This window comes from Saccoglossus kowalevskii, chromosome 3, assembly GCF_978046115.1.
Source record: "Saccoglossus kowalevskii chromosome 3, keSacKowa6.1, whole genome shotgun sequence".
Taxonomy (NCBI): domain Eukaryota; kingdom Metazoa; phylum Hemichordata; class Enteropneusta; family Harrimaniidae; genus Saccoglossus; species Saccoglossus kowalevskii.
The window spans coordinates 38,036,185-38,049,802 of NC_140643.1; the positions used below are offsets into that span (position 1 = coordinate 38,036,185).

Sequence of the window (13,618 nt, forward strand, 5' to 3'; positions counted from 1 at the left end):
AACTATCAGTCATTAGCTTAAAAAGCATAGGGCAATTTAAAGAAAACACACCAACAAATCTGGCAATTCCCACAGGGAGGAGATCCATTTCCAGTAATGTACATCACAAATAAACTTGATCAATTCTCTCAGCAAAAAAACACAATCACTAGAAACCCCGGGAAGAAAAACGATTGTAGATACACATCTTCAATACTCCAAGGCATGTAACAGGATGACTTGCATCTATATATTTCCGTTTATATCAATAGGCTAATATCTAAGCAGTTAAATAGTACTAACCTATAAGTGGGTCACGATACAGCTGTTTCAAAAGTTTCATTGTCAGAGGTAACCCACATTTCCTGTGAGCATGTGCTCTTGATAAGGAATCCAATGTTACCACAAGGATTGACTGTGGCTTCCAGTCAGGCTCTTGTTTCTTGATCTTTAAAAACTTGGACAACTGCTTTTGGTTGAGTTTTTTATCGGCTAAGAACTGTGTATGGTAATTATGCATATCTTGATTCCTAAAAGAGGATTATAATTTATAATTTTTATTCTGTATGAAAACAATAGATTTTGAATTTCACCCTGATACACTGGAACATCATTTAGTTTATTTACAAATAAACTAGTAAATATTGATTGTCAAATATATTCTAATGAATATAGTCATAGACTATAAAGAAATTCTCTCAAACATCATATTCCCAAAAGAAACCAGTAATTCATTATTTAATGAAAAGTAGTGATAAAAATACAATTAATCTATTACGCAATTTTATTCACAATTCTTTCATTTTAAGAAATGATCATTCTCTTGATTTGTAATACTGACTTTCTCTCTTTGACTATTAGATTCATTTTATATAGATATTGCTATTAACTGATAGTAAATATTATTTCTAAGGATGCAATAATGATATTATTATTATCATCATTATTAGACAGATTCATTTTCAAATAAATTAGACAGAAAGTAAGTAAGGAAATTGATTCTGATGCTCACTGGACATCAGCAATTTGCTGGTATTGTTTTTTTAATGTCCTAAATGTTTTCAATCATCTCGGACAAAGGGCCTAAGTGTATCTTGTTTAATTTACTGTTTTACAACCAAAAATATGGCAAATTATTTTAAATGTCCCATGACGCTTGTTGCCATTTTGAGACATTAGAATCTCATAGACCATAAATTTATTCACATAGTACAACTATACACATACATCACATGATTGTTTTCCTCCAATGTCCCGGTAAGGATAAGGCAGAATAATTAATATTTCAAGACTAATATTAGTAGGATAAAGATTATACTCGCATATAGTTGGAAATTATTTTGAATGAACTACACAATTTTTAATTAACCCTTTGAGAGTAACAAAATAAAATATGCTACAAATGTCCCCGAAAGATCAAAAACATTATTATAAAAAATTTTGAAAAAATAGGCAAAATGTTGCAGCAAAGTGTTGGCTGGAAACAATATGGGGCTTAGAGAGTTAACATTACATCTGAACTTTGTTCATATACCCTGGAGTATTTGTTGAAAACTAAGTCTTCTGAGTCATTGCCAGCTAGCAGCTGTTTGGCTTCACTTCCAAATATAAAAGGCCTATTCATTTTATTTTTGAGGGTCAGAAGTTCAAAATCTTACTAAGTGTTCAAAGCTCTAACTGGATTCAACTTTGGCAAAATCTATGATGCACAAACCATTCCAACTAAGGCTATGCAGTTTTTATTTTATTGCAGAAAAAAACAACTTTGTCCCCATTATTAATAAATAATTAAAAATTTGTTTAATATATACATGTAAGTTAGGAAATTCATAAAACAAAATTTATAAACTATGCCTTTAATATTTATTATTATTATTTGTATCATTGTTATTATTATTATAAAAACACATACATACAAATACCGCTGTTCATGTATATGAATTCAAAAAAAGGTAGTGTATGAAATTTTATGAGGGTGGTTATACTTCATTCAATTCGGCACAACAAGATGATGCCATATTATTTTTGAAATAGTATATCCCATTATCAAGTTAGGGCACTAATTTGGAAACCTTTGATAACTAGGTCATATATTTGTGTAGTGTAGAATTAAAATTTTAAGAAAAATTTTTTTATTTTAAAACTTTGTTACTGTACATTGAATTGCCATAATGCCACAATAATCGATTCACATGCCAAATAAGGAATAAAGTTAAATCCTGTGGCAAAATTTGCAAATTTGAACAACAAAGATGATGTTGATGAGAGTCTGGGTTATCTGACACAAACATTTAAAGAAAAAAATCTTGAGAGAAAATAATAAAACAAAATTGTGAGTGGAAGAACATGAAAAATGTTTAATACAGCATCTCTTCAGAGCCAGGCTGGGCACATAAACCCATATACCGGTAGATACTGTACTATTCAAGACAGCATCTCTTCAGAGCCATGCAAGGCACATAAACCCATATACCGGTAGATACTGTGCTATTCAATACAGGGACTCTTCAGAGCCAGGCTGGGCACATAAACCCATATACCGGTAGATACTGTGCTATTCAATACAGCATCTCTTCAGAGCCAGGCTGGGCACATAAACTCATATACCGGTAGATACTGTGCTATACAATACAGCATCTCTTCAGAGCCAGGCTGGGCACATAAACCCATATACCGGTAGATACTATGCTATTCAATACACGGACTCTTCAGAGCCATGCAGGGCACATAAACCCATATACCGGTAGATACTGTGCTATTCAATACAGCATCTTTTCAGAGCCAGGCTGGGCACATAAACTCATATACCGGTAGATACTGTGCTATTCAATACAGCATCTCTTCAGAGCCAGGCTGGGCACATAAACCCATATACCGGTAGATACTGTGCTATTCAATACAGCATCTCTTCAGAGCCAGGCTGGGCACATAAACTCATATACCGGTAGATACTATGCTATTCAATACAGCATCTCTTCAGAGCCAGGCTGGGCACATAAACCCATATACCGGTAGATACTGTGCTATTCAATACAGCATCTCTTCAGAGCCAGGCTGGGCACATAAACCCATATACCGGTAGATACTGTGCTATTCAATACAGCATCTCTTCAGAGCCAGGCTGGGCACATAAACCCATATACCGGTAGATACTGTGCTATTCAACACAGGGACTCTTCAGAGCCAGGCTGGGCACATAAACCCATATATCGGTAGATACTGTGCTATTCAATACAGCATCTCTTCAGAGCCAGGCTGGGCACATAAACCCATATACCGGTAGATACTATGCTATTCAATACAGGGACTCTTCAGAGCCATGCAGGGCACATAAACCCATATACCGGTAGATACTATGCTATTCAATACAGCATCTCTTCAGAGCCATGCAGGGCACATAAACCCATATACCGGTAGATACTGTGCTATTCAATACAGGGACTCTTCAGAGCCAGGCTGGGCACATAAACCCATATACCGGTAGATACTGTGCTATTCAATACAGCATCTTTTCAGAGCCAGGCTGGGCACATAAACTCATATACTGGTAGATACTGTGCTATTCAATACAGCATCTTTTCAGAGCCAGGCTGGGCACATAAACCCATATACCGGTAGATACTGTGCTATTCAATACAGCTTCTCTTCAGAGCCAGGCTGGGCACATAAACCCATATACCGGTAGATACTATGCTATTCAATACAGCTTCTCTTCAGAGCCAGGCTGGGCACATAAACCCATATACCGGTAGATACTATGCTATTCAATACAGCATCTTTTCAGAGCCAGGCTGGGCACATAAACCCATATACCGGTAGATACTGTGCTATTCAATACAGGGACTCTTCAGAGCCATGCAGGGCACATAAACCCATATACCGGTAGATACTGTGCTATTCAATACAGGGACTCTTCAGAGCCAGGCTGGGCACATAAACCCATATACCGGTAGATACTGTGCTATTCAATACAGCATCTCTTCAGAGCCAGGCTGGGCACATAAACCCATATACCGGTAGATACTATGCTATTCAATACAGCATCTTTTCAGAGCCAGGCTGGGCACATAAACCCATATACCGATAGATACTGTGCTATTCAACACAGGGACTCTTCAGAGCCAGGCTGGGCACATAAACCCATATACCGGTAGATACTGTACTATTCAATACAGCTTCTCTTCAGAGCCAGGCTGCGCACATAAACCCATATACCGGTAGATACTATGCTATTCAATACAGCTTCTCTTCAGAGCCAGGCTGGGCACATAAACCCATATACCGGTAGATACTATGCTATTCAATACAGCATCTCTTCAGAGCCAGGCTGGGCACATAAACCCATATACCGGTAGATACTGTGCTATTCAATACAGCATCTCTTCAGAGCCAGGCTGGGCACATAAACCCATATACCGGTAGATACTGTGCTATTCAATACAGCTTCTCTTCAGAGCCAGGCTGGGCACATAAACCCATATACCGGTAGATACTGTGCTATTCAATACAGCATCTCTTCAGAGCCAGGCTAGGCATATCATTCATAGTACTAATTTGATGGTGTAAGAGGCTCTATATTTGATATCAACGTAACCTGATATCCGTCCCAATTACAGCACACACTCACACTGATGTGTTTCTGCAGACTGTATACACAGGCATTCTCTCTGGTTTGTTATTTTGCTGAGGCTGCTCAGATTTTTATAAGGACACTGGATTGCACATGACAGTTTTGAGAGGATATTTATAATGTATATTGTGAGTTTAACTACATTCACAAACAATTCAAGTTCAAATTTAAAGTCATTCATATTTCAAATAATGATTGAAATATAGCAAGTAACACATTTTTTGTACGTCAGAATTTTAAGAAAATGAAATTAATTTTTAATGAAAAATAAAAATGAAAGCACATTTATAGATCATTGACCGAATAAAATGCATGTTTGCAATGATTCTGGAAAAAAAAGATGGACCAGATTTTGTTGTTATCAACACTTAATACTGTAAATGCATTAATTATTCACTGGTTTTTAATTTCACTATTTTCGCTAATAAGTAAAATCCGTTAAATTAAATCTATGAGAACATGTAAAATAACAAAAGAACTTGTTCTTTCCTTGACAAATTCTTGAAATTAAAAACACAGTGAATCAATCTGTTTAAAATAAGATCCATTAATAACAAAAGTAATAAAAAATAAAATAAAAATAAATGTACATGTATAGCCAAAATAATTAAAGCCCGTACACTACATCAGATTTTAATCAGATTGACAGTGAATATGCTCAAAACATCAAAATAGTGAAATTAAATGTCAATGAAAATAAATGGTTTTACAGTACCATGAGGATATGCTGGTAACAGTTCACATTCAGTTTCCAATGTCTGACAGTTATTTTAAAGATGACTGAGTTGGAAATACATGTAGTCTAATAGTTCATGATTTGGTTAACCTTTTAAAATCCTACTATTTTTCACACCAACATTTTGTAGAATTTTCCACATTAATTTAGAATCAAATACACATAAATTCCCATCAGCTTTATGTCTTGATCATTTTGTTTTTGAAAATGTAAGGACAAAAATAAGTTTTGTAAAAAGTGAAAATTTTTTAATACTTTAGTGTTCAAAGTACTAAATTTAATATACAGAATGAATATGAAAATTCTAATCCAATTTGCCATTATCAAATATTTGGTATTATTTCATTTATCTGTTGTTGGTAAGAATGTATTTATTCTAAATTTTTCAATGGTAAGAACATAATCTACTGGTGAGAATTTATTTAATATTAATATTAATTAATATGATTTTTGATTGGCAACAACCCATCTTGCAAGCTGCTAATGAAGTGGATCCTACTGAAACAGATACATGCTTTACAGACAGAGATTATGGTATGAGATCTGTAAGTATGTGACACTATAAGGCCTTTATGTTGATTATTTATGCAAGAAATGTTGGTGTATTTACTCAGCAGATGGACACATGTCTCCCAGGTTAGAATGCACTTAACAGTCAGATGATACATAGCACAATAATTAAACAGTTTGCTGTTTAGTAACTTATAATGTAACTGTATCCAGGCAAACATAGTTTAACAATTTTACAAAAGTCATCCTTGACACGTGTTGGGAGGTTTTGAAACTGCTCTAATATTCATCTCATTCAGATGTCACTCATGGACAATATTTAAATCATGTCCTGACTGTTTCAAGGAACCCATGACTGCCCACACACACTATAATTAAGGCCTCACCCTATTTTTCACAACATATTAAAGATCCAGACATAGATTCAGTAACACTATCAATTATAAAATTATGAGAATTTTGATGAAGACATGTACAAAATTGTACAAGAGTTGATACAAACCCCTAAATATGAAAATTTGTCTAATTTTATTTATGTTTTCTGACTTTATATTTGTGTTCAAATGGAAAATAAGTACATGTATATTTATTTGCTTCAAAATTAATATAATGTGAATGTTACAAATATGTGTATAAAGAGTATATATAACTACTACAGAATTAACTTAACATTTGTTATTAAAGTGAACCATTTTTTTTTTTCATTTTAATCTCTCTAAATTTTATAATGAATTTTTTTAAACTCAATAAAATTAAATATTAAGGGAACGTGTAAATGGCAAAAGTCTAATTACCCGTGAAAGCTGTGTTACTATGAAATATACAAGGGACTTGTGACCTTTGTAGACACCCTCTTGCAACACCGATGGTGATTGTCACCAGTCTGAGTTTAGTACGTGATGCAATGATTGACAGGTTCATTAATATTCCACTAATCAGCGTTAACTCATCAAAATTGGAATTAATTCGTCTCAATAGAAAGTCAAAACTGAAATTTCTTATATTCAGTGAGATTTTTTCATGATGGATTGCAAGACAGCTCTGCAGGTGCACTGAAGATACTAGGTTATATATCACTTTGAGAATATCGCAACAAGAGGACGTTGATGCGTTGAGTGTTGGTCTATCAAATGACTGCCTGTACTAAATTTCCTGACATGCATGCGTCTTCTGGTCAGCTTCTACGATTATACGATTTTTGGTATTTTTGACCCACATGCAAATGCATTCTTGTATTCTCGGTGATACAACAGATGTTGAACGTGTTTTTTGTTGCCGTGCTAGCGATCGTTTGCCTACGATTCACGGCCATGGAAGAATGTATCCTGCTCCCTCAATCAAATCCTGTGACGTCATTGAAATGCTCATTAATATTAATAGCAAGGGAACCCTTGTAAGGGTCACAAGTCTATTGTTTATTTCGTGGTAACCCTGCTTTCATCATTTATACACTCTCATATTTTATTTTATTAAAAAAAAATACCAACAAAATAAACAAGAGACTGTATGCAAGTCTAATGAGAAGTCTGTAGAGCAGACATACAGACAGTATAAAATCACAGGCTCCAATATATACATTTAACTGACAGGCCATAACTAATTGTACTGGTTTCACGTTATAATAACATAACTTAGAGGTAAAAATAAAGCCGTAATGAATACATACCTGTTATCTTTGCATACAATATCAGCATATGTTGATTTCATCGGAATGGTCGCAGGTCCCTGTATATACTGCCATTTGGGCACATCAACATACTGACCATTAGACAGTGGATATTCAGATTCCGTTCTTTCTTTGAAGTTAACACGAAACACACCGGGACAAGACACGTAGATTGTACTACAAACAAAGTAATAATGAGAAAGAATTGTAAACACAACATGACAAAATATAATAAAGTGTTTATAACTGCAATGGTTCTTGTACTTACACATACATGTAGTCACTACTGTTTTCTGTAAACCCACTGTATTTATGCTAATTATGTATTTATGCTAATTATAAACCGATGATACTTGTATTCATATGTAGACAGTAAACCCACATTGTATTAGTACAAATAACGATACAAAACTTGTCAAAATGTACTTTAATCATGGCCACATATCACATTTCATGAAATATCACTTTTTGCTATAACCCAATGTGAAATTATTTACGAGGCGACAATAAAGTTATTATTATTATTATTATTATTATCATCCACCTTATACTGTATTTGCTCTATTAGAGGCACATCTCTGATAGAAGTACATGTAAATAATCACTTGCATTAATTGTATACTGGATCATTTAAATATTACTTTATTTGGCAATTTACACTACCCCACTCCTAAATCTTGTTATCATGTTTTATAACAATATAGAACCTGTTATTATTGTTGCATTCACATCATGTCTTCATTGCATCAAGGCCATACATGTTTTGTATTCGTGAAGTGCTTTTATCAATACACAATGTTAAAATGCACAATGAAAACATACGTGATACAAGCATAATAGTAAAGCTATGTATGAGCAACAAGTTGGTCACAAACACTGCACTGTACACAATTAGAACCATGGTTCAATTCATACAATTTCACTGAAGGCGATCCCATGAACCAATGCACGATCTTGTTAATATTCACTATTCCACTATTTGATTGGGTACATCAAGAAGGTGGATCCATCTATCAGCCACAACAACTCAAATCAAACACGACATAGCTTAATTATAATAATTAAGATATACATGCAATTACGCATTTGTTTTCCCATGAACCGCATTACAACAAGTGAATTAGTGTTCTATTTACCATGAAAAAGCATTTGAGTATGCGATGTTGTGTTTATCAACAGTGAATAATGTTCCAGTGAGAACTGTGGTGAGGTGACAGCCAAATTAATGATTCTTGGCTGGCAAAGATGATTGAAAACCAATCTGTAAGGGGCTAACATATAAGTAAACAAACTAGGACAATGACCCGCAAATAATAAGTGTTCTCAGCAGAAATTAAATATGTGGGGCAGAATACATGTAGTTTTGTCAGTTTAAAAGATCAGTCAGTACCCATCCATAGTGTCTTCACAATGCTTGTTCATGAATATTTTTTTTTGTAAAATGACTTATTTAATGTCAATAGGGTTATTACAGTTCAGTTTGGGCGTAACTTTACTTCTATAAAGCTGAATACATACCAGCTGGCGTTGCTTTTCATAGAAACTTATAATATTTAAAATGAACACATTTATCATTTTGTCAACAATAATTCAACTTATTCTTTGTAGTATTTACTTAATATGAAAACATATTTAGGCAGATTATTTAATTTAGATATAAGGCGGTTTTGAATATAAAGCTAACTTATAAGCCAGCATAAAACTATGGCAAATATGTTATACGGACCAGACTGGATATTGAATTTTCATTATACATAGATCTGTAAGTTAATGTCTTCCATTACATTTTTGTGAGACATTTTGTCTTATGAGAGTAAAAAACAATATTGGACAAAATATAAACCACAAGACAGAAGTCTCATGTCTGGTAAGAATATTTATAATCTATAGAAAAGTTGTACCTCAGTAACCAGCAGAAATAAGTAAACGCAAGGTCTCTGTGGATCGAGGACTTCAACAAACATCTGCTTTTATGCTTGTTTCCAAGCTGTAATTCTTACATCATATAGAATAGTTTTGTTTTTATAGATGGGTCTATTATTTACAGCGAGTCATAATTTCTTGACACAATCTTTCACAACTTAAGTTGTTTTAAACGCAAGTCACGATTCTCTCAGTTAAGTCATTTGTTGGCAGTAGACAAAGACTATAATACTTTGCACCTATTTCTACAAAGGAGGTCTCTATGTAGCTGGAGATCCTTGACAATAGTAAACCGCTTAGTCACGTTTGACTGCACATCAAATGATGGGGAGCACTATACCCACTTAAAATGGTATCCTACCACAGAACACCCATTACACCTAGTTGTACTTTCAGATATACCAGCAGGGAACAAGGAGTTCAATATGCAGACCCCCTAATTTAGTATTACACAATTATTTAATGTATATATACATATGATATGACAGTTGAATTTAATGTTGTATACAATTGTATTGTAGGGAATGAATTAGTATAATACTACAGTAAGTTGAAACTGTTTTTAGACAACAATTTACATTCAACAACTAAACTGCCGCCACATCACCCACCACCTCCACAGAAGTATTGGCACAAATATCACATATAAATTGCTAAAAATATAAAATATCTCATACCAGACCGGTATTTTTCATTAATTCAATTTTTTTTCAATGATCAAAATGAGAAAAATATTTTAAAATAATAAAAAAGAAAATGATGTTATGAAATATATAATCAAAGAAAGCTTAGAAAGAACTCCCATGTGCTGAGAGTATTGGAGACACATTAAATATAATTCGAAATTACTTAGCTGAAAACTAATTATGCAAATCAGAAAATTAATATGACCAGATTTGAGTGTAAAACTAATGAGGTCTGCGCAATGTAACAGAAAATCTATGTCTCCAAGTTTAATTGAAATGTGATTAGAACCAAAAAATTATGAATTATTATGCTTATTAGGGAATTAATATGAACAGATTTTTACCCAAAACTAATTAGGTTTGTACATTGTCCTAGAGCATCTTTATACTAAGTTTCATTGAAATGGAATAATTAGTACCGTGAAAACTCCAAAATTTCGACCCCTCTAAAAATTCGAACGCCTATTTATTTGCCGGTTTCTGTGTTTTATTTACCTACAAATTTTCGACTCCACTAAAAATTGCCGACTCATTCTTATTCGAAAATTGCGACCAGTTTTAGTTTTCCCCCAAACGAAAAAAAAAAAAACGATGTGAGCGTTCAAACGGGACCTTCCTCGAAGGCATGAATCCGGGTTTCTGATTGACTGAGAGATTTTTATTTTATTGGTAACGAAAATATATTCTAAATAAACGAAGTTTCAAATAAAAACGAACACAAAAATCTCGGCATGCTGCGTTTCTGAATTGTTGATTATTACTGTACTCAGTAGTGATTATAGTAATGTACACAAAATAAATTTGTTGAATGGTTATGAAATAGAAATAAAAGTCAACTTAGTTTCATCGTAAGCGAATGATTCCGGTCTCGTATAAACGTTTGATGCTGTAGGATATCCGCCATGTTCTCTTAGGTCAAATAGGTCAAATCGCTAATTAACCAATCAAAAAGCTGGATGATGCCAACGTGTTCAAATTACCATAGCTTATTTAAATATGTTAATGTTATTGAACGCAATGCGGAAGAAATTGGTGTTGTAGTACGATATTTTGGCTTGGATTTTGATGCGAAAACGGCATGATTTTTTTTAAATAAAAAAATTAGTTGTTTTTAAAAAATAAACTGGTCATCTGAAGAATAATTTAACATTGTTCACAGTGATAACAGCTCATTCTCGAAAGGAAGCTTACCCGCTCACGCTAGTCACGATAAAAATCATACACGTGTACTCTTGAATAGACAAACGTCAATGACTACAGTAAAACTTAGACTCTATTTTAGCCGGCAGGATTGATTGAAATGTCCGAAAAATGATGCCAAAATACACCTTAAAAGTCCCATTTTATTTTCTTAAATCCCATTTTATTTTTTAATCCAAGGGCGAATTTACGGCAGAATTTGGTCCCTCAAATAAGGGACACGTGAGCTTTGATTCTAACCGGATACATTGCACTGGGTCGGGGAGATAGTTTGCTAAACTTCCATGCATCTTTTGTCCAATGGGTACCTGTACTTCGAACATTCGCAAGTTTTTCTAGGTAGTGCGAGACAGCTTTGTCTTTTGACCTATTAGTTTTGTGCTGACCTCTTCTCCGCGTCTTGATGTTTTGTTTTGCTTGTCATAATACTCACTGATTGATGACTTTGTTTAGATTTTGAGTTACAACTCGGCCACGACCTTTGCTTTTACCGTGAAACATGAAGAAGTTTACGTCAATTGACGGACATTGCATTTTTTAAAAACTAATGAAGCACACTGTCTATCATCCCCATTTTTTCATTTGCTGATTTCTATTCTGAAAAATTCGACCGTCCGAAAATGCACCTTAATTTTGACTATAAACACACGTCACATATCGAACACCAATTATTTAAAACCGGTCAAAATTTTGGAGTTTTTACGGTACTTTAGATATCAGTGTGAAAGCTTAAAATTGGTTAATTATGCAAATTAGGTAATTAATATGTACAGATTTTAACCCACAATTATTCAGGTCTGTCTATTGTCCTACAGCATCCATGTACATTCATTGATATGTGATGTATAGTACCTGAGATATCAGTGTGAAAGTTGGTTAATTATGCAAATTAGGTGATTAATATGCACAAATATTTACCGGAAACTAATTGGGTCTGCATAATTCTAGATTCATTGAAATGTGATGATTAGTACTTTAGATATCAGTAGAAAAGCTGAAAATTAATTATGCAAATTAGGTAATTAATATGCACAATTATTTACCCTAAAACTAATCAGGTCTCTGCATAGTCCTAAAGGATCTATGTACCAAGTTTCATTGAAATGCGATGATTAGTACTTGAGATACCTGTGAAAAAAGCTGAAAATTAACTAATTATGCAAATTAGGTGATTAATATGCACAAATATTTATCGAAAACAATCAATCTCTGCATAGTCCTTAAGTATGTAAGTACCAAGTTTCATTGAAATGTAATGCTAACTACTTATATCAAATGCTGAAAATTAATTAATTATGCAAATTAGGTAATTAATATGTACTGATATTACCTTAAAAACTATCAGGTCTGTGCAGTGTCGTATGACATCTATGTACCAAGTTTCATTGAAATGTGATGATTAGTACTTGAGATATCAGTGGAAAAACCGAAAATTGACTAATCATTATGCAAATTAGGTAATTAGTATCCACAGATTATTACCAAAAACTAATCAAAACCTAGCATTAGTTCAGAGCATCTATGTACCAAGTGTCATCAAAATCCAATGAGTGGTTGTTTAGATATCAGTGGAACAGTCATGGAACCACTAAAAAATAGCTAATTATCATGCAAATTAGGTAATTAATATGCACGGATTTTTACCAAAAATTAATCAAATCTGCGCATATGTTCAGAGCATCTATGTACCAAGTTTCATCAAAATCCAATGAGTGGTTCTTTAGATATCAGTGGAACAGTCATAGAACAGCTAAAAATTAGCTAATTATCATGCAAATTAGGTAATTAACGAGCATGGATTTTTACCAAAACCTAATCAAATCTGCGCATTGGCCCAGAGCATCTATGCACCAAGTTTCATCAAAAACCGATGTATGGTTCTTGAGATAGCAGTGGAACAGTCGGACACACATACACACACACACACATACACACATACACACATACACACATACACACATACACACATACACACATACACACACACATACAGACACACTAACTGCAAAGACTCCCATTTTGTGCTTCGCACATGGGAGTCAAAAATGTTATACAGATCCACCCACGGCTACCTACAAAACAATCAGCCTGGTGTTTAAAGCTGTCTGAAATGTAATGCTTCAGCAAGTTTTAAAAAGAAATTGTTCACGGACAGCTGACCATATGCCCATACATGTGTGACAGCACTGTAGTTCAGGTAATTAAATCAAGCACTAAATAGTGACGGGACATACATGTATATAAGAAATGCAGTTTTAAATACAGACTATCAATTAAACTTTTATCAC

The 13,618-nt window shown here is 33.8% G+C and overlaps 1 protein-coding gene across 1 annotated transcript in view; it reads right to left on the reverse strand.

The window, feature by feature from the left end:
• Positions 1-13,618, reverse strand: part of LOC102801711 (uncharacterized) — a 32,098-nt gene that overhangs the window by 12,200 nt on the left and 6,280 nt on the right. Inside the window, exons 3-4 of the mRNA XM_085497163.1 lie at positions 7,522-7,698; positions 283-509 (exon numbers count right to left, since the gene is read on the reverse strand). Coding sequence (XP_085353289.1) covers positions 283-509; positions 7,522-7,698 — 404 coding nt within the window. The remainder of the gene's footprint in view (positions 1-282; positions 510-7,521; positions 7,699-13,618) is intronic.